Source organism: Phalacrocorax carbo, chromosome 14, assembly GCF_963921805.1.
Source record: "Phalacrocorax carbo chromosome 14, bPhaCar2.1, whole genome shotgun sequence".
NCBI lineage: Eukaryota > Metazoa > Chordata > Aves > Suliformes > Phalacrocoracidae > Phalacrocorax > Phalacrocorax carbo.
Window position 1 is genome coordinate 11,592,494 of NC_087526.1, and position 25,657 is coordinate 11,618,150.

Genomic DNA, 25,657 nt, shown 5'->3' on the forward strand with positions numbered 1-25,657 from the left:
ATATTGATTACTAGTATGTAATGGAAGTGTTGAGAAAAAAATAATCTCAAAACTTTCAAAGGGGGGAAATGTAACCAGGGTGATGGAATTAACCAACCAGGGATGTTGCTACACTCCTTGTACAGCCCTGTGTCCATCATTGTGACATGATGGAGCAGCTCCTCCCCAATCTCCAGAGCTGCAGTGTGCTGTACCCCCTCCTCATCCCGGGCACCGGTCCCCTGCCCTCGCTAACAGCCACAGCTGCGAGCGAAATGGCTGGGAAGCCAGCAGGGAACGTGCACACACGCCCTCCAGCCTTCTGCTGGCAAAGGTGTGCCTAAAACCGTGTTTAACAAGGTTAAGCAATTAACACTTGCTACCTAAACTATGTTTTCTTTTAAAACGGAGCCTTTTCTACTGTTAGTCCAAAACATGGCCCACAAGTGTGGGGTTATAATCTGTTTCCTAAAACAAGAGTGGCTACTGGGGGGAGTATCATCTGGCTGCTGCCCCTCAGCTCCCAGGGCTGGGTTTGCTGACACTGGTGGCTCAGGTCTGTGTCCCTTGGCGCTGCTGATCGCAGGGTGTGCGGATTTCTGCTCCTCCCCACGGGCTTCCCAGATTCCATGGGTGTGTAACAAATGGGATGGCGGAATGAGCCGTGCTTGGATGGGGCAAGCTCGCTGCTTTGGGAATCGTCCTGCATTTTTAACGGTAATTGTGATCCTTTCCCTCTGAAAGCGGCTCTGCGCTTCCCCCCCAGCCGCGATGCCTGGCTCCCTGTGCAGTTCTTCCCGGATCTGCCAGCTCTGACCCATTCACTTGCACTCTGGGAACACCTGGCTCATTGGGCCTCCTGGGAGAAGGGTTAGCCAAAACGCTCCAGCTAGGATGACGCCAGCGCTCCAGGCACGAGGACTAGCTGTCGCCCACCATCAGGGCAGGGGTGGCACAGGGCTGTCTGGGTGGGAGCTTAGCTGTGCTCCGAGGCGGTGCCTGGAGCTGGGTCCCAGGGCCCTGCAGTCACTCTGGGAGCAGCCTGGCTGCTCCTGCTCCCCGGGGGCTGCTTGCACTGACCCACCGACCCGGCCCCAGCTCAGCCGAAGTGCTGCACGAGCACAGGCACGCCAAGCTGCCGCAGAACAGAAAACCAGCCTCCAAAGCGGGTCACTTAGGTCTTTAATAAAATATACAATATGCATCCCATGCATAGATAGAAAATTAATTTACATGCTCTTTTAATTATTTGCATAATGCTTTTTAATTAATACATGTAATTTAGTCTTCACATTTTAATACATTTTGCTACTGGAATATTTATGGAGAGAAGGGGAAAATCCTTCCTTTATTCAAGTACAGTGCAGTGGGAGCAGACGATGGAGCTCGCTGGTCCCAGCTTGCGGTAAAAATGAGCGCAGAGCAGACCACAAACCATCGATACTGGAAGACTCAATGACACCAGGAGCATGAGCACCCTCCCATGCCACACGGCTGTTCCCTGGGAACCCCTCCCCAAGTCCCACTGGGGTTCAGAAAGGCTGGACCCACAGATGTTGGTTTGGTTTTTCTTCCCCGTGATCAGCAGATCGCTACAGGCAGAGCCAGAACCGGCAACAGCGGCTGTGCCGAAAGCCAGCCAGGACAACCAGGGGCAAACACCACAATCCAGGTGCCTGGGGCCATCCTGCAGCCATCAACATATTTTTGAGCTAATTAGGTGATTGCAGGGTGCACATTTTTCCTGCTCAGAACAGGCATTGCTGGGTGTATTCCTCTGTGCACGAAGGAGCTGCACAATTTCCAGAGAACTGGGGTTAAAGGAAAAACTCTGTAGGGAATTAATGCTGTGCTGAGAGCCGCCCCGAACGTGCTCAGCCGGGTGGGGGGTCTGGGCAGGAAGGGGGCCCAGCACTCCGGGAGGACCTCCCTGCCTGGCTGTGGGGTGCCGAGAGGCTGTGGTGACGAGGAGCAGTGCAAGGTCCCCTCTGCCCCGGCTCTCCTGTGGACATGGGGGAGCTCCCTCCCTGCAGAGGGAAGGTGAGTGCGTTGGCACCCGGGGACCTTGGCTCCCTGTGGGGACAGAGGTGATGCCCAGGCCAGTGTGACCACCCTCCTTACAATGCTCCTGCCCCTGCCTGACCCCAGGGCAGGGAGGGACAGGGCAGGAGAGCGAAGCCAGGCTGAGAGTTGTGGCAAGGGGGACCAGGGCATGTATTGAACCCAGCCGGTTTTGGACATGTCTCCTACTCCACCACAGGCTGCTGCAGCCCCTGGGCTCCCTGGCAGCTCTTCCCGCAGTGGAAATTGCAAACATATGGCAATGCTAGAGGCAGCTTCTCCATGCCCAGGAGCATCCGCCCCCCAGGTCTGCTCCCCAACAGCCCTTTGCAGGGACTCTGCTTCCTCTCTGCCGCAGGGGCTGGGTGCCAGTGGCCACAGACCAGCTGATCCTCTGAAACAAATACCCCCTGGCATGGAGCCCCATGGAACAAAGGGCTTGGTGGGGACACCCCCACCTGGGGTGGTCCCTTGGTTCCCCCAGCTTGATCCCCTCTAGCTGCTCCTGCCTCAGAGGACAGCAGTCCTTTTGCCCGGCCATCCCTGGCTGGTGTCCCCTGCACTGACACTGCTCCTGGCTGTGTCACGCTACCGGCACATCCCCAAGGCCCAGATCCCTGGCGGTCCCAGCAGTGGCACTGCAGGAGAGTGGTTAGGCCCCACCTGTAATGGAAGGAAGGTGAGATCCTGTCAGTCCCACTGCAGGGGCTGGGGACAGTGGGGCTTACCCTGAGCAGGATACCACATCTCCTCCCATACAGATTAATTTCCAACCCCCTTTCCCTCATGGCCAGTGGGGCAGCTGACCCTTCTGAGGCTGTTTCCAGCTCAGGGTAGGACGACGTTGGGACTGGAGTTGATGACAACCTGGCACTGGACCCACAAGGGCAGCCAGCCGCATCAGGGGCTGCCTCACCCTCAGGCTATTTGACCTCACCCTGGACAACAGAAAACCGCAGGGCAGAGGAAAATCCCCCTTCACGCAGCGGGGACAGTGCCTGATCAGGGATCACCTGTAGTTCTTTTTTCCTCACTCCCTTTCTGGCAGGGGTATGTCCAGCGCCGCAGCCTCTGTTTGCAGCCACAGGGGAGCAGGGCCGTCTCTGGGTGAAGGCTGAGACACATCCAGATGGACCCGGCCACTGTGCCCTGGGGGCTGGAAGCAGCCGGCACCCGCTGGGCATCTCCTCCGACCCCTCCTGTCCTTCGCAGGGCAGGGGTAATGCCAGGCACGGTGCAAGACGGGGAGAGCCTGGCTCCTCCACCGTGTCCCGGTGCAAGAGCCGTGCCATGCTCACCGTGAGCAAGTGGGTCCTGTGCGCGCCCCAGTGCCACGGTGCGGTGGGGTCAGGGTGCGGGGTGGGTGCCAGGGGTCAGACCACGGCGGTCAGGGCTGCCTCTGCCCAAGGAGGTCTCACTCAGAGCCTCCGAGTCTCGGTCATGGCTGGAGGTGCTCTCCATGTCCTCGGGGTCTTTCTTCCCGCTGTTCCTCACAGCCGCCTCCAGCGCCTTCTGCTTGCGGTAGAAGTGTGAGAACTTGTTGAAGATGATGGTGATGGGCAGTGCCACGACCAGGATGCCCCCCAGGATGCAGCCCGAGGCAGCCAGCTTGCCCGCCACAGTGACAGGCACCACGTCTCCGTAGCCCACAGTGGTCATGCTGACTGTGCCCCACCACCAACATGCCGGGATGGTGTCAAAGCCAACATCTTCCTCCTTCTCAGCGGTGTAGGCCACGCCAGAGAAGACAGAGACCCCCACGGCCAGGTAGAGCAGCAGGATCCCCACCTCCCGGTAGCTGTGCTGGAATGCAAAGCAGAGCAGTGGTCAGCGGGTGCCACCGCATCCGTCGTGGCCAGGACACTGGGATCCCGTAGCACAAATACAGCCCTGCACACAGATTCCCTGCATGCCTCCATTGAGGATCTTGGTGCCATCTCTGCCATGGGATGTCCTGCTGTGGGGCTGGGCTGAGGTGGGTTGGGGGGTGTGTGGGTGACCCACACCCAGAGAGAGTGGGCAGCTGGGAAAGCAGCCCTGGCATCCACAGCTGCCCCTTTGCCCTCCATCAGCCTGTGAGCGGGAGGCAGTGCTGGGAGGGAAAGGGGAGCTGTGCTTCCCAGCCAGGGTTCCCAAGTAAAGGCTACTCCCCTGCCTCCAGCACTCACTCCAACCTGATCTCGGATAACGATATTTAGACACATTTTTCTTTTATCTTGGCAGGTTCCGAAAAACCACCTAATAGGCAGCCTCTAAGTGAAGCAATTTGTATTTTCCTGAGAACCTGGCAATGTGCTCGCAGGGAGGATGCGTACCTCTGCTGCAGGCTTGGCTTTAACTCTTCAGCCCCAGGCTCCCCAGCTGCCAGGCGACCCCACAACCAGATCCCCAGGGACTCACTTGCTCCCTCCTATACCCCAACACCATCTACAGTCCCAGGGTCCATGTAACCCTTCATTACACACCTCGGTGGGAGGGATCGGAGTGCTCCAGCTAGCAGAGGTCAGGAGGCTTTTGCTCTTACGTTGCACCCAATGAGCCCGGCAAGGCATCTCCTGTGGTGTCTGCAGGATGGCTGGAGGGCAGAGGGGCTTATTCCAGGGTGAGTGTTTTCTTGCAGAAACTATGGTTTCTGAGGTAATTACATTTCCGTTCAGGTTTTGCTGCTTCTCTATAGGAGACTCAAAGTGAACCTCCAAGCTGACATGAATCCAAGCTGCCCTGGTCATCAGGTCAGTCCAGGGATCCATCCAACATCAGCGTGGGCTGTCTCAGCACCCACCCCCATGGGGTGCTGCACCCCCTGGCTTGACAAGCCCTGCCCTGAGGGCTCTGGGAGCCGGGGGACAGGTTGGCAGCAGAGGTGTGCAACGCTCCTTGAAGAAGCTATCATTTCCCTGGTTTCAAACTAAAACTTTTTTTTTTCTGCAATCTTTCCCTGGTTGTTCTTAATTTTTGAGCAAAATATAAACCCGTGCCAAAAACCTGGGATGGGAAAAGGTAGTGGGCAGTCTGGGGACAAGGCAGCAAGTGATGCCAGGAAGGAGACTGCCACAGGACAAGCTGGGACCAGGCAAACTGCCATGGGCCAGAGTTGGCATGTGCGCCAAATCCAGCACCCAGCTCCCACCCCTGCCCCGCAGCTGGTAAGCCATGAGCCCTGCATGCAGCGGGGATGGGGACGCCCGGCACAGCTTGCTCTTAAACCCTCACAGACTGGGAAGGGACCGCAGAGCCCCGTTTTCTGGCAGGCTAACCACCCACCAGTGCCAAAGCCACAGCCATCCTCACAGCATGGCTAGTCCACTCGCTTTTTGATTGTCACAAATTAATTTCTTGGATGTTTCTGACCACTGATCTGCCAGCTTGCTCTTCATCTTTTGGGGAAAGGAAAGCAGAGCTCTGATCATGAGGGTTTTTTCCCCAGTCTTCTAACAGCCAGAGAATGCTTCATTGGAGACCATATAATGACTAAACAAAGCAGCATTTGAGCAAAACAAACAGCAGAAGATGTGGGAAAAGAGCTTCCACGGTCAAGACAAGACATAAAGGAGGTGGATTTTCGGCAGGGAGTGAGAAGACTTTGCTTAGACTGCTGGCAAAAGCTGCTCAGCTAATGCCAGTAATACCAACGGGAAATAATGTCCTCCTCCTCTGCCGTCGCCTGGGTTGCAAATGCCCTATAGCAGCTCTGAGGCAGCTCCTTGGGAAGGACAAACAGCTCAGAGTCACTGAGTTTCAAAAACATATCACTTGGCCGTGAAGGGCTTGCTCCTGGCTGGAGCTTAACAGCACGTCTGTACGTCCCAGCTGGGGAGCAGCAGAGCCGAATAACCTTATACATATTTAAAGCATATCAGTTATGGCACTGGGATGTGTTGGAGGGTGAAGGCAAGGGGCAAGTCAGGCAGCTCAATAGCTCCTACTGCTTTAATTTACAAGCAGGGTCAGGGCTTGCAGCACAGGAGAGGCTCCAGGAATCTCCCAGCTGGTCCTCAGGCACTGGCTGTCACCTATTTGCAACCATTTATCCTCAAAACGTGGTTCGCTCATTGAGCCAGGGGCAGGCAGTTGCAGCTGGGGTTTGGGTGGGGACACAGGCTTAGCTGTGGTTTAGGTGGGATGCAGTTTTAGCCATGGTTTAGGTGGGATGCAGTTCTAGCAAGCAGCCAGTCTTGGGGGAGGTGATGCTCCAGGGAAACCACCGCCCCAGTAGCAGTCTCTTTGGGTTCCTGCCTTGGCAGGTCTGCCTGCCCTTGGGACGTCTGTGGGCGATGCAGGGGCTCCTTCCCCTGCTGAATGTGCATCTTTTCTCCAGTACAGCAGAAGACAAATGAAATGGAAGGGCGCATCTGAGCCTGGCTGGAGATACCAGTGTGGGGACCCAGCACGGAGATGGCCCACGGTAGTGACAGCAGGGTGATGCATCTGCTGTCTGGGGATGTGCAGCTCTGGCTCTTCCAACCTATTTGTGTATTTAGGCCTCTAAGGGGACAGGCAGCAACTTCTATAGATCCATGCAGGTGCCTAAATTACTCAGTGCCTAACACCTATTGACTGCCAGTGGGAGACAGGCACCAAGCCCGTGCCCAGGAAACTGCAGTAACAGTAATGGATATTGTGCATGATGGGGAGGAAGAGCAGAGACGTGTGGGAAGCCTCTCCTCAAATTAAATAGACCCTGGATCAGGCCCCAAGCAATCTGAAGACAGTTCAGAGTTTATGATGCACAAATGACAGAGATCCCTCTGCTAGCACTTTTGCGGCAGGGGAACAATTACTCGGCTTGCCAGAGCCATCGTTCCCGCTTCCTGGCGGTTAACAGCCTTTACTCCTCTGCTGCTGCTTTATGCTCTTGCAATAGGAAGTAAATTATGATTAACAAGACATTGTAATTTATGTGCCCAGTAAATCACAATGCCAAGCTGCTGCGTCAGATTTGTGTCTTCGCTCATCCCCATTTACAGCTGGCTCCGGAGTCCCCGGGAAGCAGCACTTTCCAGCACGTCCGTCGGTGAATCAGCGGCTCAGCAGAGGCCGGAGCCAGGATGCTGCTGGCTCCCCGGGTCTTGTCTGCTGCTTAATAACATGCAGATGAGCCCACTAGTCCCTGCTCTGCTGCAATGTGTTGTTCACGGTTAAATGGAGCACAGAAAGGGTTCAGGGAGCCCTTCCCACATGTACAATGTTGTTTGAATTCTGCAAGCAGTGTTACATAGGCCTGTCACTTGCTAATTGCTCTTCCAAGGTGAATGTTCAGAAGTAAGTATGATGCAGGTAGGACTTCAGGCATCTTCATTTCAAATAAACCTCCTTTGACCCCATTTTCAGCAGCCTTTGAGGATGCCAGGAATTTTCCCCCCCATTTATTCTGATGCTCTGTGGGATTTGCAGAATTAGTGTTGGGCTGGTCCTGCTTCACAGCACAGGTTGGCAGAATACTTTTCTTACTGCCCATCTTCATCCCCAGCCACACTCAAGGGTTGTTTTTCTCCATGACTCACCCACAGGAATGGATCCAACCCTGGCAGCCAAGCCCTGCCGACACCAGGACATCCCACGCCAGCCCTGCCATGGCTGCAGCAGTGAGAAACGGGGTGTCCCCAGCTGCAGCTGTGGCTGCTTCATCCCTGTGATGGCCCTTCAGTGGGAGCAGCACCAGGAGCTGCAGCTCTGGCCCCCGCCAGGTGCTGAGTTGAAGGAGAGTGTCCCTTTGGTTGAATTTCAAGCTCTGTTATGAAGATTGCTTTCCTTGGCCATTGGTTTGGCATAGCCTTTGTTTGAAGGATGAAGAAGCACAGGGATATTTCATTAGCAGTGCTTGAAAACCAGTCTTCTGGATTAAATGTGGGGATGAGAGGCAGTCCCATGAGGAAAGGAGATGTTTGCCCTGGTGACCCCCTCCCTGTGCCCAGCACAAGCCCTGTGTGTGATGGGGCATTGGGAGCCTGTGTCACTCTGCACCTTGGCAGGCTCAAGGATCGGCTTTAGGATTTCTCTTGATGTGGTCATCAAGAATCAGAGACAATTAAAGGCTGAGTTTGACTGGCCTCTGCATCAGGCTGGATTTTCTGTGTAAGCACAGCAGGTGAGGGGACAGTTTCACCCTCCCCAGGTTTGGGCACGTGGCCCTCAGCACGAGGGGGAGGGAGGAGGGAGGAGGGAGGGATGGTGGGGGAGAGCTGAGAGCTGCACGGGGCACTGTGGCTGGCCCATATTGCACAGCCGAGCTGGTCTGGAGGTCTGGGCCACAGCGCCAGGCTGGTCAGGATTTCATGATAGCTTCACGCTTTGACTCTTGTCACAGATGATCTTGGTCTGTGTAAGGAGGCTGGGGGTGCTGCAGAGAGGGTCTGGAGAGATGCAGCCTTGGGGCATGCCATGGAGGATAAGGACCTCCTCTCACCAAACCTGCAGGTTTGCCACCTCCCAGCATGCCTGGATCCTGGTCCTTCACTGTCTCAGCATCTCATCCAGCTCTTCTTCCTGAGGATGGCATAGTCCTAGGGCCAGCTTCCCCAGTACTTCATGTCATGCTTTCCCTGAGCCTCTCCAGCACACTGAGGAGCAGCTGCTGGTAGCCCAGGCTCTGCTGGGGACACACACCCTGCCTTGGGTTGGTTGTCCCAGGTCCTGCAGCTAACCTGCTTTTCTATTGCTGCTCTGCACCACCCACGGTTAACCATGTGCCAGTCCCAACCTCATCATACCCTGGAGCAGCCAAGTGTCCACTCAGCTGGACCAGGATCTCTGTGTCTCTCTAGATGGGCAGACATCAAGGGTTGGACACTGGCCTCTGGCCAGCTGGCAGCATGCCCTTAGGAGGCTTCCCCTTCTCCCAGACTGGGGAAAGGAGGCACTCCAAGCCACACACACTGGTGCTGGTATACCCAGCAGCTGCTGGCTGGCCTGGTCCCTGCTCAGCAGAACGCTCGCAGCCTGGCTAGGCACCGACCCCCTGCTGGTGGGACATCACCATCCACCCATGCGTGGCTGAGCCCAACACTGTGCAATGGGGCTTGCACAGCATGGTGGGGAAGGGGTGGCTGACTCCCTGGAAGCACCAGTTCTGCATGAAGTAAAGTCCATGAGCAATGGGGTGAATTGCTGTCTGCTCTGAGCGGGTGTACAAAGAGGGCTCATGCAGTGCTCCTCACACTCGGTTGCTTTAGCAGACACACAAACCAACAGCCCAGCCCACCACCCCAGGCATGCTCGCCAGGCACTACCCAGAGCTGATAGCTCACTGGGAATGGGAATGTCCACATCCTCCAGCCATACCAGAGGTCTCCTTCTTACCCATAGACTACAGGAGTAGATAAGGAGATAGAGAGCCAGTTTACCTTCAAGGTGGCCCCCAGCGACCTCAGTCCGGTGGAGTGCCGAGCCAGCTTCAGCACCCGGAATATCCTCATGAGCCGAAACACCTGCACGACCTTGCCCAGGTTGCCCAGCTCTGAGTCACTGCCCATGGTCACGTCAACCAAGAGGGTGAAGTAGAAGGGCAGCACCGAGACAATGTCAATCAGGTTCAGCGGGTGCTTGAAGAACTTCCTGGGGTTGGGGGAGAGCAGGAGACGGGAAGACACCTCGAAGGTGAACCAGGAGATGCAAAAATACTCCAGCTTGTGCAGGATGGGTTCATCGAGCATGTTGCCTTTCTCATTCACCTCCTGGTACTCGGGCATGCTGTGGATGCACATGGTGGCTATGGAAAGCAGCACCACACTGATGGACACAAAGCTGAAGAGTTTGCTGGGGATGGAGTAGCCGGGGTTCTCCATGGTGAGCCAGAGGCGTTTGCGCACGTTGCCGCAGCGCAGCGTGCTGTAGCGCAGCAGGTCGTGGTTGATGTCGGAGATCTCATCAGGGGACGTGTCCACGCTGCTGACCTCGCTCTCCTCATCCCAGTTGTGGTGCCGGCTCTCCAGCTTGCGCTCATGGTAGCGGTAGCTGCAGCAGGAGTCCAGGAAAAACTCATTGATGCCCCAGTATTCAATCTCCTGGCAGAAGGAGAAGACGCACAGCTCCTCCATGACATGCAGCTTCCCCGTCTGGTAGAAGTGGAGCACGTAGAGGAAGAAGCCGGGGTTTCGATCAAAGTAGAACTCCCTGGCACTCACATCGTAGTCATCACAGAGCTGCAGGATGGACTCCTCTGAGTCGCAGGAGAGCAGGCGTCCCAGGCGGGTGTCGGGGAACTTGGAGAGGGCGCTGGAGCTGAGCCGCCTTCTCAGACCCCCCACGTTGATGTTGATAACGTCCTCCTCAAAACCAGGACCCCAGTAATTTAAGGTCTTGTTGACCATGATCAGCAGAGCGGGAGCTGGTTCCACCTGTGGGCGAGACACAGCGGGGCTGGAGGGGATGCAGGGCTCCCCTGGCTCCAGGTGCTCCTGGAGGGAGAGGGCCAGAAGCACCCTGAGGAGTGAGAAGGGATGTTTGCACTTGGAAAAGTGAGGACAAGGGAGAGGGGAGGGGAGAGAAACAGCTTTCAGCAGTTGTCCTTCATTGGTATGGAAGGGGAAAAAGAAAAAAAAAAAAGCCAATTATTTTTCCAGGTCAAGCTTTTTCTCACTTTTTTTTAAACTCTTAAAATTTCTCCCTTTGCTAATGGCCTAAGGAAGGCAGTTTACTGCACCTCCAGCACCTCATCCATAGGGCTTTCCTTGTTCAAACAAGTAATTAGTCACCGAAGAGAGGATTTATTCCCCAAAGAGCCTCCCCTGTGGAAAAAACAGATCTCACACTGCCCCATGCTCATCAAATCACCACTTTGTAACCCAACTACCTACGTTGCTAATTAGACCTGGTCAAAAGGTCCTTAGATGGTACAGTCTTCCCAGCAGCAAAGGCAATTTTGCCAAAATCAAAGTGTTTTCACAGAAGGTGTCAGTTTTAGGGAGAATTTCAGTGGCAGAAGTGTCAACACAATTAATCTGCCTGCTTTGCTTCCTTTCGTGTGTTCTGTCATGTAAAATATTAAGATTATTTTTATAATGTTGAAACATAACAAAAACATGATTCAGAATCATTGATTACTCTGAATTAAAAACCTGTACATTGGTAGGGAAACAAAGACCAAAGTTCTGATTTCTGTTGTCTTTCAGGGTTTTGGAGGTTTTGCAGAGCTGGGCTTTTCCACCCAGCAGAAATTCCATTTTCTAATGAGAAGCAGTTAAAGCATCTAAAAAAGAGAAGCTTTCCCACACCTTCAAACACATTCACCCGTCTTGACCAGAAGCTTAGAATAAAGAGGCAAATAAAAAGGTTTGTGATCTTCCTGTGTCACCTCAAAATCTGACTTCTCCACCTACCTTATTCATCAAAACGCCTGGGGATGGGCGGAGCATACCCCATACCCACACGGTCCCCCCACTCCTGGCACAAGAGTGTATGGTGTCCTCAGGAGGGACACCTCATTTGCTTTTATGGTTGAGGAATTACATTTTCCCACACACATTGACTACTTCAAAAAAATCCCGCTATTAGACTTGCTCCTGAGCTCTGCTCACGCATCCAGGGTCTCTGCTGGTACTGACACGACTTCTGCAGCCACTGATGCTTTTGCTGCAGTGGTCACTGAGGCATTTGTGACCTCCAGACTAGCCTGTCTCCCATCTCAAAGGCTCCCCTGGTTTTAATCAGCCAGCTGCTTATTAGAAAAATTCCCCACTTTCTCTTGTGTCGCCCACCGAAGTTTTCAAACTTTTAGGTGATACAGGGACAGAGGCCACAGACAGCCAGCAGGAGATGAGGAAAAAGGCTACAGCAGCCCCGCAGTGTCCCACCAGATCCCACACAGGACAGTCTGGTCCAACAGCAGCCACCAAAGGCCAAGGCCAGGTCAGTGACACGAGGCAGGTCCCCCCCCGCCCAAGGGACCTGCAGACCCCATTGCACCCCAGCCCCGCGTTGCTCATCGGATATCTCATGGGGTTTGGGGGCAAACACCAAAGCAGGGGAAGGGCTCTGCCAGTTTTCCTGTGTCTCAGAAATGCAGCATAAAAGGTTTGTCAAACCAGGAGAGAGAGACCTGGGGGACATTTTTCACATCTAAATCTGGAGGTCAGAGCAGAGCTGAAGAGGAGCAGCTAGTGGAGTTAATGGTTAGAAATAAACCCCAGAGGTATGGTTTTAAGCTGAGCAGGGCTGTGGGTGCAGCAAATGCCAGATTTGTGCGAAATAGCCTGGCAAAGGCATCTGCTAACTCCACTGCATCTTGGAGCCAGGGCTCCTTAAAGACACAGGCTTTGCACCACAAAGCCAGCAGTTCCCATTACACCATGTCTGGAGGAGGCAACCGGCTTGTGATAAGCCTCAGAGCTTAATGGACTCATTGTCTTGCCTTTCAAAGGGGAGGAAAAAAAAGAAGGATCAACTTTTTTAATGCTTAAGACAAAAGCAAGGGAGAAAAAGGTGTGTAAACACTCCTTTTCAGGGATAAATTGGAATTTCTGTGACAGATTAGCTTTTCCAGGGAAGATATCACACAGCCCATCTGTGGGGTGGGGATGACTAATCCAGGTTCCTTCCAGAAGGATGCTCATGCATTCATGCTACAAACACACACGGGGCCGTGGGGGTGCGTCTGTGGGATCCAGCTTATCCCCCACCCATCCTCAGCCTCTCTCTGCACCCGTCCTATACAGCAGCTGCTCCAGGAGACCAGGCCAAATGTCACCAAAATCCAAGGAAAGGTGGTTTTGGGTGTAGGCTGGGGCACGGAGCAGTCCGGGTGGCTACCGAGGGCCGCGCTGGGATGGCGGGACAAGCCTAAAGCGAAGCATCAGCTCAGCAGGGCCAGCCCCAGCACACTGTGCCCTGCGGCTGCAGCTCTGGGTGAGACTTGCCAAACCCTGAGGGCCAGGAGGGAGCCGGCCCCCACCTCTCCCACAGCTCAAAAGAAAAAAATGGGTGTCAGAACCCTGCAAGCCTTTGTACCCCAGGGAAATCCCTCCCGCCCTCCTGCGCAAGAAGCAGGGCCAGGAGAAGGGTCGTGAACTGTCTGATGCGCTCCTTTCTGATGTTTGCTTCTGAATAAAGCAAATGATTTCTCCCACATACAGCTTTCATCTAGGAATCCAAAGCAGCAATTAGTAGTTTTATAACTCTTTTGCCTACTCATTTCACGACTAGCTAAGCTCAGCTTTAGAGCAAAACTGAGGTTTAAACTAAGACCCTGTGATGAACCCTGTTGGATGATCAAAGCATGTGCCCGTCTCACGTTTGCAGGGCTGTTTGCTGGGAAACAGCTTACTTTAGGAAGGTTGGGTGTTTTTTTATTTCAAAGCACAATGGACAGAGAATACCAATGTGTCTGTCTGGAATAATGTGAATTTGCAAAATATTCCTTTAGTTAAAGCAAAATTTCCATAAATTATTGATAAAATAGAACAGATAAAGCCAGTCCCTTTCTGGTAAATTTTGAAATATATTGTAGCTATTTTAATGAGACAATCATCAGAATTACACAAGCCCAGTGTGAGCTGGGTCTTGGGTGTTCATATGAATATGTATCTTGTGGAGAAAAAAAAAATCTCTGATATATGCATTTATGACAGTAAAAATATAAAAACAGATCAAGCATATCTGTAAAAAATGCTAGAAGAGTTTCCCTTGACAACATATTTTTTTCTTAAAGGCTTTCAAATGGAAGTTATGTATATTTATTCTAACTGGCAGAAGAGACCCAAGGTACTGGAAGGAAGATGCTAATAGACATTCAAGTGAGGATGCAGCAAGTGCAGGGAGTATTGCACACAGGGGTTTTCCAACCAGGTACAATGGATTTAGATTAACAGTCCAAATAAAAAGCCCTGTACTTACAGCTCAGCGAGGCTTCCCAGCGGGGAGTCGTGTGGCTTGTCTCAAAGGAGCCATTAGAAACACGTAGAGAAGGAGGAAACCCTTATCCTGTGCCTGGAGCCCAGCCCTAAACGCCCTGTCACCCCGGGCTCGGAACCCTGCACGTCCCAGGCGTGCAGGGCTGGTGGCTGCAAACCGCTGGAGATGTCTTGCGTGGGATACCCATGGGGCTGGGGGGCCCCCACTGGGTACCTGAGGGGGGCAGTGGGGCTGGCTGACCTCCCAGCTCCTGCAGGATGCTGTCCCCATCAGCCGTGCGCTGGGGCAGTACTGGGGAGACATCATCCGAAAGTGCCCCTGCAGAGCCCCGTCCCCATCGCTGAGCGCCCCTGAACCCATCGGCCTGAGGATGCTCAGGACCGAGCCCTTCCTTTGGCGGTGGGGGGCTTTGCCAGGCGGGCAGGGGGGAGCATGGAAGGGGGATTCCCACTGCTGGCTGCTCCCTGCAGGCAGAGCCTAAACTGCCGCTGTGCACTGAGAGGCCACCGAAACGCCCGGGGCTGGGGATGCAGACGCCGGGGGGACTCCCTGCCTGCTTCGGGGTGCAGGCGGGGGTGATCACCAACAGCGAGCGGGCAGCCCAGCGCCTGCTGCAGATGATGCTCTGCCCTGCGCCAGCCTCCGCTCCCAGGTCCCACGCAGGGGGTGCACAGCTCTCCGGAGGGGACCCCCGCGCCCAGCCCTGCCCCCTGGGGAGGAGGAGGAGGTGCAGCCCCCGTGGGGGGAAGACTTCGGGGAGAGGGATTCTCGCCTGCAGAGGGACCAGGAGGTGTATCCCTGTGCCCCGGGTCCCAGCGGCATCCCGGGATGGGTTTGCTGGCACGGCGGCTCCCTGCTCATCCCGGGATGTCGGTGCCTCGCTTCCCCGCTTATCCCGGTGTGCCGCTGCCCCCACCCCTGCTCACCCCCGCATGCCGCGGCTCCGGTTGCCCTCTCACCCCGGGATGCCGGTGCCCCGGGTGCCTGCCGCGCCCCAGGGTGCTGATCCCTGCAATGCCCGGGGATGCCGGTGCCCCGGGTTCCCGGGATGCCGATGCTCCCGTCCCTGCTGTCCCCTGGGTTGCCGATCCCACGGTCCTCACCGCGCCCGGGGATGCCGGCGCACCGGGTCCCTGCCCCGCCCCGGGATGCCGGTGCCTGCAGCACCCCGGGTGCCAGTAACCCGGGTCCCAGGGATGCCGGTGCCCGCCGCACCCCGGGATGCCGGAGCCCCGGGTCCCCGGGATGCCGGTGCCCGCCGCACCCCGGGATGCCGGAGCCCCGGGTCCCCGGGATGCCGGTGCCCGCCGCACCCCGGGATGCCGGAGCCCCGGGTCCCCGGGATGCCGGTGCCCGCCGCACCCCGGGATGCCGGAGCCCCGGGTCCCCGGGATGCCGGTGCCCGCCGCACCCCGGGATGCCGGAGCCCGGCCCCGCGCCGCCGCTCACCTGCCTCGGCGCCGCCCCCGCCGCAGCGTGCGCGCCCGGCGCGGAGCCGCGGAGCCCTGCGGGGCCGGCGGCGGCGGCAGCAGAAGCTCCGCGAGGCCGGAGGGGGGGTCCCGCCCGCCGCCCCTCCCGGGGGTGCCGCCCTCCGGCCCGCCCGCCCGGAGCCGCGGGGTGGGAGCGGGGAGGCGAGGCCGGTCCCCGGCTGCCGCTTCCGCGGGCGCCCGGCGGCACGATGGGGCCGGGGCAGCGCAGCCCCCCCGGGGTCCTCTGGGGCGGCCCCCGAGCTCCGTGCAGGGGAGGGGGCTGGGGATGCCCTGGGATGCCCGGAGGGGACCCCACCCGTCCCCCGGGGAAGCCCACCGGGACCACAAGACGGGGAACCCCGATTTTGGCACGAGCGGCCGGCGGATCGGCACGGCCCGCTGCGAGGCAGGCAGTTTCCCCTGCGAAGGCAGCGCTGCAGCAGCAGCGGCGCGGGGCCCAGCCGGGGCTGGCAGCGGGACAGAAACCTGGGCCAGGCATAGGTACGCCTGTCCCGATCACCTTACCTGCTGGCAGCGCCCTTAGCAGCTGGGAGAGCCTGTGGGAATGGCTGGTGGGAGCTGGGGGAGGGCGTATGGACCTCAACCGGCCCTGGCCTACCCCAGCTCTTTGCAAAGGCACCCAAGTGTTGAGCGCTGCCCTCGGGGGGCTGAGCTCCCGGAGGTAAGCCGGGTGCTGCGTGCTGTCCCACGGTGCAGGTGTTCAGGCCCAGCAGGGCCCCAGTAGCGATGCTGCCCTGTGTTGGGCAGGTGATGCGCCTTTGACCTCTCAGTCACCCTCTACACATTCCAGCTTCATCTTCCTCCTTGGGACAGGGGTGCATAGGGCACCAGGGCAGTCCCCCAGGAAAGAGCCCCCCTGGCTCGCTGAGCTTCCCACTGTCTCTTTAAAGGCTTACTGGGAGGTGGGCGAAGGCAGAGAGTCCCAGGCATGGCACATGCTGTGCTTCAGGTCAGCGAGCTGCTGCCGCCACCCAGGGCCATCCCCACACGGCCTGGGGAGCACTGCAAGCACACCAACTCCCCCAGAAGTCAGCTGCCAGAGCAGAGAGACAGGAAAGCAAGGATGGGAGATCTTCCCGGGGTGACGGGCAGGGTTGCATGAACGCGCAGCAATGGCTTATTGCTTCGGCAGCCGGCACAGAGCAGCTGTGTCAGGCAGGCGGCTTGCATGGGGCGAGACTTCACACCACCCTCCTCATCGGATCCCTCAGCTTGCTGGTTCCAGCCCAAGGGGCTGGAGCCTGTGGGCACTCACCCTTCTCTAGGCTTGCACGCAGCCAGCTGAGAGCTCTTTCTGGTGGTGAGCATCCTTCCCCCTGCCCGCACACCCGCCTCCCGTGGCCGTGTGTGCTGCCAGCCCCGTCCCTGCACCAGGCAGCACTCCGCATGGCAGGGCCATCAGCGTGTTTCCATGTGTGTGATGTGTCAGACTGTGTGCGCTCTGTGCTTGTTTACATGGGAAGGAGGCAGCGGACGGAGGGGGAAGGGATGACTTTGAGGGAGGCCTCAGAAAAGAAAAAAAAAAAAACTGAGAAAAAAAAAACCTGAGGGAAATTCCTCTGCTCTGTGACATGAAGCAATGAAGCAAAAGGCATTTATTTTTATGGCAGTTAGGGATGGCTGAGGATCCCTGAAGCTGCAAGATAAAGATGCCCAGCTTTGTCTGCTCTGGGCTCTTGCAGCAGATGCCTTCAGCCGAGCTCACAGCGGGTGCTGAGCCCCAGCGGGGTGCAGCCCATGAGGTGGGAGGAGGGCTGCCTCCTGCGTGGGGTTTTCTCTGCCTGTCACTGACATCCTGTGATAAGGGTGAATTTTCCTTTTCCTTCTGAAAATATTTCTCAGCCAGCCTTTTTTTCAGAGAAGGAGCTGTGTCTTGGGGGCCGTGCAGGCACTGTGAGGGTGCCCACTCCATCCAGGGCTTTGTCTCTGCACTAGAGTGTTATTTACGCCCTGTCCCCCCAAAAACCAGCTCTTCCAGCACCAGGAGGTTTGCTGAGTGTTCTCTGGACCATGCGGAGGAGCTGAAGCGTGAGTGGAAAGCGAGGCAGGGAGCTGCCGGGCTCTGCTCATAGGTGTCACCCTGGGAAGGGGCTGGGGAGGCAGGGAGGGGAGACGCCTCCATGCTTCCTGCTGCAGCTCAAAGCCCTGGTTGGAAGCAGCTGCAGGAGAGCAAAGTTCACCTCCCAGGATGCAGATGTCCATTTAGGCTTGTGCTGGCATCACAGCATCCTTCAGAGGGGACTTGGCTGCAGCATCAGTGGTACCCAAGGTGAATTTTCCCTGTCCTGCACAAGCTCAGATGCAAAAGGCCTGACTCTCCCATTAGCTGACCAGAGCTTGTTGGCCTGACTTCACACTGACACTGGCAAGCCATGGCAGGAAAGGGAGACTTCCATTTTAAAGGTTTTTTCTCAGCAAAATGAGTTGCAGTGGGCCTTACTCGGTGCAGCTGGGTTTGCAGCCGCACAGGGAGGGCACATCTCCCCATGGCACGGGCTAGACCTGTGCCTCTGCCACGACTCCTGAACTAACCGGCAGTGATGTAGAGATGGGAACAGGCAGAAAATCAGGTCAGCTGGAAACGCCTCACCATCTCTTCCTTTCATGTCTCCCCCCATCTTCCGCTCTTGGGGGAGGAAGGTCTCCTCCCGCCGAAGCCCACGGGGGATTATGTTGATAACCACATGGCAGCGAAACCTCTTGCCATGGTCTCTTCTGCAGTCTGGAAGCAAATCGCAGAGGCAGGGTGAGTCTGAAGCCAGCAGCCATTTCAGTACTGCAGTGAGTCATCCCGAAAGGCGCTCAGCTTGTGGCAGATCTCTTCCTTTCTTCTTCCTGCCTTTTTTTTTTTTAATAGCTGATGTAGCAATAAATTAAAAAATAGGGGAAAATATATATGAATATAGCATGTCTGCAGAGCTCCTTTAATTAAAAGAAAAATCTTCAAGCACTTTTCAGCCCCTTGGGCATCTGTTGTGAAAGGCTGGAGCCGCTGGGTACCTGCCACGTGGAAGGGTGGGATAGAGCGGGGCGAGAACTAGTGCACCTGCGAGCGCAGGGGGATCCGCAGAGCCGGCTGCCGACAGGGGCTGATTAATGCTGGGGACATGAACACAAAGCATTTCACAAATAGTCCTTTCCAGAGGGACAGAGCTAAATTAGGGCAGACGCAAAAGCCTGCTCTTGTGTTTCTCACTGGCAAAGACATTTGGGCTTTCCTTAATACTCTTTTTTTCCTGGTGCTTTTTGTGCTCACTTGTGTGTTTGTCCCCCCTGGCCTCCCACGAGCTCTGGGAAGGGGTTGCTCTGGCTGGAGGGGTTTGGACTTCTCCTTCCCGTGCCATCGGCTGTCCCCATGCAGCCTTGCCTCTCCCTGCAGCCAGCCCACGGGGTGGCAGGGAGGGAAAGCCAAGCTGTGATGCCAGCAACCTCCAAGCAGGAGGAGGGGAGTGGGGACCACCCGCTCTGGAGGTCCTATCCCTACAACCCCCATCTTCCTCCCAGAGCCACAGGGTGTCTGTGGGCACTGCTGTCAGGAGGACATCAACCTGCTCCATGGTGGAAATTATTTAATCAACCTCCTTCAGACTCTGGAGCCCTTGGATGCACCCACAGCACCCAGCCCCCTGCAGTAAGGTGACTGTGTTGCCATCCATCTGCAGCAGGCACGGGACAGGCTCTTTTTGTATTGCCTGGCGATGGCCCACAGCTCTGACAGCCTGAAACTTTTCTGTCTTGGAGTTTTACTGAGCCCACTGGGTGCCTAAGCCAGGAAAGATTAATGAATATTCGCTGGACTTGCTGGAGACCTCGGCTTGTGGTTGGGCTCTGAAGCTGTACCAGAAACATGAGAAAATTTGGAGAGTCATAACGCAGCAGTGGCTAATTTTTATATAGATGGGAAACTTCTGGAGAGGGGGCAGTGCAAGGTCAGGCACTTCAGAGCAATGAACCTCTCTGGAAGTTTTCCTCCAGATGCCCCAAGGACATGCATTGCCTCCATCTTACAGCAACTTGTAATCTCCTGTATGCTGCATCCTCTCCCTCCGCTTTGTCTCTGCCCCAGGTTGTTTCACTGCCCTCCAACGCTCAGGACACACCCTCAAAATCGATTTCAACAAAGCCAAAGGCCATTCCCAGGCTCATCATTAATCTGATGGACCATCTTGGGCCAGGGCTTCCTGTGGATGAGGCAGCCTTCTCCATACCATTCCCAGCAGGGCTAAGGGCCACCATGGGCAGGGATGCTGCCAGAAGGGCAGGCAGCATGGTGTTAGAGGAGAGGTTAATGGCAAGGACTTGATTTGTTCCCTGACACCTGGCTTTGGTGCCAGAGTCAGCCCAGGCACATTTAATTTACTAGTAGAGACAAAGCCACAGCAACTAGTCCCTGTACCCAAGGTCACACAGGCAGCACAAGCTCACTGCTTGCTTTCTCCGCCAACAGAGGAACAGGTGAAGATGGAAGCACAGATTTCATTGTAATTAAATCTTACAATATTGCAGGTCAAACTATGTGAGTAACCAAGAGTGCAGCTGAGCCTTTGACTCTGCACAGGCTCGTGTGGTGCAGACACTTGCCCTGCACTTCACTTTTGGTAGCTGTGCACATCCGCAGCCATGGCCACGGCCACAGAGGGAGCACGCAGTGGCCCCTGGCCCCCATTGGGCATGGCCAGGCAGGATGGAGCAGGAGATCTGTCCCATGCCCCTGTGCTGCCCTGGACATGGCACTGCCTTGTAAATTAACATTAAGTGCTGATATGAGGAGACAAGTTGGAAATCAGTCTATCCATGCAATAAGAGGGTGGGGATAAAGGGAGATGCCATTTCCCTGAGACAATTGATCATGCAGATACTCTCATCCTATAGCAAACACAAGCGAGGGGCTGGCACTCGCAGGAGCAAGGGCAGCAAACCTGCCCTGGGGCTCTGCCTCTGCACCAGAGCTGGGCGCGGAGAGTGGCCGCTGGGTTTGGGCCCCTTCAGTCCCTGCCCAAATGTGATGACACAGCTGGGAATTTCACACCAGAACTATAAATTGCTGATGAATTGTCACTATTGTTATTTTGCAGGAGGAAGTGCCCTGGTGGTTTGAGGCTCAGTGAGTGCCCGGCTCCCACTGCAGCTCTGCCTCCAGCTGCCTCTGTGCTGGTGTGAGTGCAGAAGCAATTACAGCTGGAGATTAATGGGGCACGGGCTGAGGGGAAGAGGCTCACCCGCCTCTGCAAGGATGCTGTCTTTTGGGCTCCCTGCCCAAGACTGGTTTTGGCAGTGCTGGAGGTAGTGAGAAGGGCTCTGGTTGCAGAGGGTCTTCAGGTCTGGAGGCTTTGAAAGATGCTGGGGGACTTGCTGGCTTCCTCCATCCCACCTCTGCCTCTCCTTCCTGCAGACATCACCCCTGTGTGGACAGGACACCTCAGTCCAAGGAGGAGGACTTGGGGCTGATGGAGCTACAGGATGGGTGATCCACCCCGCAAGATGCTGGAGCATTGGGGTGCGGGGTGGTGTGCCACCCCAGAGCTGCAGGGGGCCTGTGGGGGCTGGTGTGGGACCTGCTCACTTCCCTCAGGTGCTCTCGGCAGCGGATCAGCCCTGCTGCGGTTCAGGGCTGGCGACTCACTGCTGGCCCAGGAATGCCGCAGAGCCGCAGCAGGTGGAACAGGGGTGTCTGATGGCTCCTCAGCCTCCTGATAGATATTCCTCTGCTGCTGCATGGAGAATCACTGCTGTCTTCATGTCAGAGCCCAGATTTTGCAACTTCAAGTACATTTTTTTCCCTGCTGTACAGCTGGTGTGGCTGTTTGTCGCTGTATTTTTGTAGTTTAGAGTTTGTTTTACCACGAGTCCTTGAGCAAGCAGCAGAGGAGCCGCCAGGGATGCAGGGTCAGACCCAAGGATGAGAGCTTGCCAGCTGAGCCTGGCTAGTCAGGAGGGGCACAGGCACTCACTCCTGCAAAATGCACACAGGATCCCATGCTTCATTGCCTCCTTCCACCAGCATTGCCATGTTGAGGGCAACCCTCACTCTTTCATTGATTTATAGAGTTCAGGGCTTGACTTTTTAGGTAGATTCAGGTACCAAGAAAGGCCATATCTGCCTTTATTCCAAAGTCTTGGAGCAGTGGAAGAAGCATTTGTGTCCCAAGAAAATACCTGTTGGTGGACAGTCTGTGCTGGGATGCAGCATGGCATCCAGGCAGAAGCTCCATTCGCCTGGGCCCTGGAAAGAGCCTCCCAATGACATTTCAGAAAAACATTTTTCTATTTTTAGTGGCTGTAGTGCACAGAGCCAGGGAGTCAGTACGTGAGTCCCGAGTGCTGGCCCAACCCTGTGCTGGAGACCGGGACTAATGTGAAACGCAGTCGTGCATCTCTGAGGATGCTCAGAGCAGCAGCAGGCTGCCCTAGGCTCATTAACATGATCGAGTCACAGGCGCTCCTGAAGCAGAAAGGTATTTGGGCAACAGCCCACTGCCTGGTTTTGGTCTCCACTTGGTCAGACTCCAATTGTGTTGGGGCCAGGGTGTTTCTCTGGTTCGCACCATATCGCTGATTTGTGCCTTGAGGGCCCAAACCTCTCCATTGGCCTCTCTGTGCAAGAACATGACACAGCGGTCTGCGGTGCGGTGCTGCTTTTGCCCATCTCTCCCTGATTAATGTGAAACCCAGCTTCATGAATCATTCATGAAGCTTCATTTAGTATAATGATTTCTGATATCCAGTGCCTGGGAATAGCATTTTGGGACAGACCGTTTGCGACCAGCGAACTCCAGAAATAACAAGCTGACGTTTATCCCATTTGAACCAGGAACATACAGAAGGGGAGGGAGAGGGGCAAAGCAGCCGTGCCTCCTTTGGAGGGAATCACAGGTTACTCTTTAATTAGCCAAATGTGTAAAAGCTAAATATTGACATAGCTTTGTGGTTCCCTGTGTCTTACAACCACATTGCATGTTATTAACCTACATAGTTGTCAGGGAAAGGAGCATCTGTGTGCACCTTAGCACAGGCAGGGCTGAAGAGGCAGGAGTTCCCCCATGTGATGCTGCTGGTGCTACTGGGGAGCTGGTGCCAGGACCCAAGGGAGCTGGGAAACGGCTTCCCTTCTGCAGCTGGAGTCAGGGAGTGGCAGAGCCTCATCTGGGCTGCCCTACAGCATAAATAGCCCACCCTCCCCTTCCACAGTATTTTGCTGTGGAGAGGCAGTGGTTTCAGCTGGGAGGGTGTCTCTGCAGGTGAGTGGTCCCATTTGGGAGGGGCTGTGCAGGTCCCCTGGTGCCTATGTTGGTGGATTTGGAGGTGATGGTGAGCTTATGGCCCTGACCTCGCCCAGAGCATGTGTGTGGGCCACACCTTGGGACCGTGCTGCAGTTTGGCACATGAGCAGGGGCTGTTGCGGGGCAGGCGCCTATGGGAGGTGCTTTGCTTGCTGTTGGTGCTTTCCTCTCTGCAAACTGCTTTGTGTGAGTCTTCAAGTGCTTAGCCGGCCTTTGCCTGAGTTGTTATTTGTGTAACACCCCAGCTGCTTGGCTGAATACAGAAATCAGCCTGTCTGAGGGACTGTAGGTCTGGCTCTGGAGCCTAGAGCTGGGGCTGTGGAGAGGACGTGGGAGAGGGAGCCTGGCGGCCCCAGCCCTGCCTGTGCTGCTGCCCAGCCTCCTGCTGAGCTCTCATGCATGCCTTTATGCAGAGTGCCTTATTGCAGAGGAAAGAGGTTTCTGTCTCTTCTGCTCTCTTTCTGTGTGGGGACAAGGGACTGCTGGCACACAGGGATTTCCCCAGCTACAGGGTGCTGCCAGTGCCTTGTTTTTTTGCTTTCCTTTCCTTTCGGTTCCCTGGCTCAGGGAAGTCTTGCCAGCATCTGACAGGCTTCCTGGGTGTACAACCTTGTATGGCTGCAGCAGAGAGCAGCCTGGTGAGGATTCCTGGTGGGATGAAGAGGAGGATGGAGCCAAGTGGCTCGGCACAGCTCTGCTGCCTCTTGGCTGTCACGGGGCACACAGGGCTGTTTCTGTGCCAGATTGAAGGGCTTCGTCACAAGCAGCTTGTGAGGCTTGGCAGCACTTTAGGCAGGAGAGAAGTCGCAGTGGGGTGCTCTGGCATCCCTTGACCATGGTCCCAACCCCTGCCAGACCCTGCTGCTCTGGGGCTCCCTGCCACGCAGGGGGTTGGGTGCTGCGCACAGGCAGGGTGATGTGCTGGAGCCAGAAAGGGCAGCTTCCATCCTAGCTGTCTCAAAGGCTTCCTGGTGGCAGACGCAGCCTCCCTCTGCCATGCAATCCCGGAACGTAGCTCTCCCTCTGCCCTTCCAGCACAGCAGGAGCTGGTGCCGTGCATTCCCCCTTGCTGTGTTTGGGGAGGGTGGGAGGGCACTGGGTAGTGTTGTTGGTGCATCCTGACCAGGCAAGCCAAGGCACATTCATGTCAAGACTCCTGAGCAGGAAAAATGCACCCCTGTCACTTCAGAAGAAGAATGCTGGAGGGCATCAGCTGGTGTGAGACAGCTGTGGCCCTGACCTCCCTCTCCCTGCAGCTGGAGGGTGACTTGGTCTAGGTGAGGAGCTGAGTTTATACGTCATCCCACAGAAGAAAGCACAGAGTGAATTCACACATCTCTTGACCTTCAGCAGTGTGAGGATGGCCTATTTTTCTGCAGAGGTGTATGTATATTTCTTTTATAGTGGGGACCAGAAGGGTATTGACTCCTTTTCCCACCCGAAATACGGCTGCTTCCCTGCAGAGGATGAGTGCTGTGTGTAGTACCTGACCATGGGCAGAGCCACTCCTGAGTGGATCTGCTCAGGTGGGGGTATTTTCTCCTCTGGATTTGATGTGATTGCTGCATTCTGCTGGGATTTAGAGCTTCCTACTCCTGGCCCAAGCTAGTTAAATATCTCTCCCTTTTCAAAGGTGTTCAAAGCTGTAGGAATTCTAAAGCTGGTTTGAATCATCTCTTGAAAAGGTCTCGCATCACTCTTGAGCACCAAACTGTTCTGTATTCAGACCCCAGTCACCCTGTCTCCTGAACCAGAGCATAAAATATGCAGGGAGAAGACTCCAAGAAAATATTAAGAAGATGTTCAGGTGTGCAAAGGGTGTGCTGTGGGTGAGATCTTACTTCTCCATCCTCTGCCCTGTCTCCATATCAGAGTAGACTAAAGTGCATTTCCATGAAGAGCAGGGCTACCTCCAAGCTGCCAAAGGCTCCCTGGGGAGCCACTCTGGATCCCACCACCTGGGATGTTGGGGAGTGTTGGATGTTCCCTTTGGGATTGGTCCAAGAGTAACTGGCCCCAAACCCCCTGTTTTGAGGGAAGATGGAGTAAGCCAGACCTGCCACATGTAAAAGCAGCTGAACAGCTCCCTGCCCTGCAATGGTGCTGCTGCTGTGATGTGCCACAATGGATGTTTCTAACCCAAAGCTGGGTCCTTGAGTGCAGCCTTTGCTCGTGTTCCCAGCACCAGACCTGGTGGGCTTATCCCAGAGGAAGGTCCCGCAGCAGCAAGTCCTGAGCTTGCCTGAGTAAGCCCCCAGGTAAAGAAAAAGAAACTCTCCATCTCCAGGCTGCACTAGTCCTGGGGAAGCAGATGACATGTGAAGAACCAGCATGGAGATACCTCATCTTTGGCACAGAACTCGCTGCTTTTCCTGCTGTCTCACTGGCACATACCTATGATGCAGAGGGGAATTCCCTTCCTCTCGAGAGATCTGGATCCAAAGGATTTTCAGTCAAAGCATGCTGCCAGGAGCTTACCACAATCAGTGATCCCACCCTCTGCATGTTTTGGTGTGTTGCCCAGCTGCTCCCAGGTGGGTGCTGACTGCAGGGGGGGTACAGGTGAGTCTAATATTTGGTGATGGGAGCTCCCCAGTACAGCTGCCATGGTGAGCTGGGTGTTGCTGGCAGTGCTGTGCACAGTGGTAGGGACCTGTGCTTGGGGAGAAGAGGGCAGAGGATTTGTCGAGGCAACTGCAAGTGGATGTATTGCCTCATGGATTCCTAACTTGCAGTGCTCTGAAATAGCAAGAAGCAGGACTGAGGCAGACCAGATGTCCCCATAGCATCCTCTGGCCCCAAAGCCACCTCCTCCTGCCTGCCTGGGCTAGTAGCTAGGAGACAGTGGTGACATGGGCAAAGCTGGGTCTGCCTCAGGGCAGGAGGAGGGACCTCTCCAGTCCATCACATGGAAATCTGGAAGCCCCAGGCAGTATTTTTGGGGAGGATGAACCCCCCATTGTCTACTGCTTTGCCCTTGTCTCAGCAGAGGAGCTGCTG

At 55.7% G+C, this 25,657-nt stretch overlaps 1 protein-coding gene across 1 annotated transcript; it reads right to left on the reverse strand.

Annotated features, from left to right (window-relative positions):
- Positions 1-1,150: 1,150 nt before the first annotated feature.
- Positions 1,151-14,435, reverse strand: KCNS1 (potassium voltage-gated channel modifier subfamily S member 1). The gene is made up of 3 exons (XM_064465730.1): positions 13,870-14,435; positions 9,384-10,376; positions 1,151-3,843 (listed from the first exon to the last, which is right to left on the reverse strand). Exons 2-3 carry the CDS (start codon positions 10,347-10,349, stop codon positions 3,388-3,390), a joined length of 1,422 nt encoding a protein of 473 aa, XP_064321800.1. The 5' UTR covers positions 10,350-10,376; positions 13,870-14,435; the 3' UTR covers positions 1,151-3,387.
- Between the last annotated feature and the right edge of the window lie 11,222 nt (positions 14,436-25,657).

Excerpts from the sequence above, each read along its gene's own strand:
- KCNS1 (XM_064465730.1), bottom strand. The coding sequence starts at position 10,349 with ATGGTCAACAAGACCTTAAATTACTGGGGTCCTGGTTTTGAGGAGGAC. Across the intron at positions 3,844-9,383 it reads CGCTGGGGGCCACCTTGAAG|CACAGCTACCGGGAGGTGGG; the intron begins GTAAACTGGCTC and ends TTTGCATTCCAG.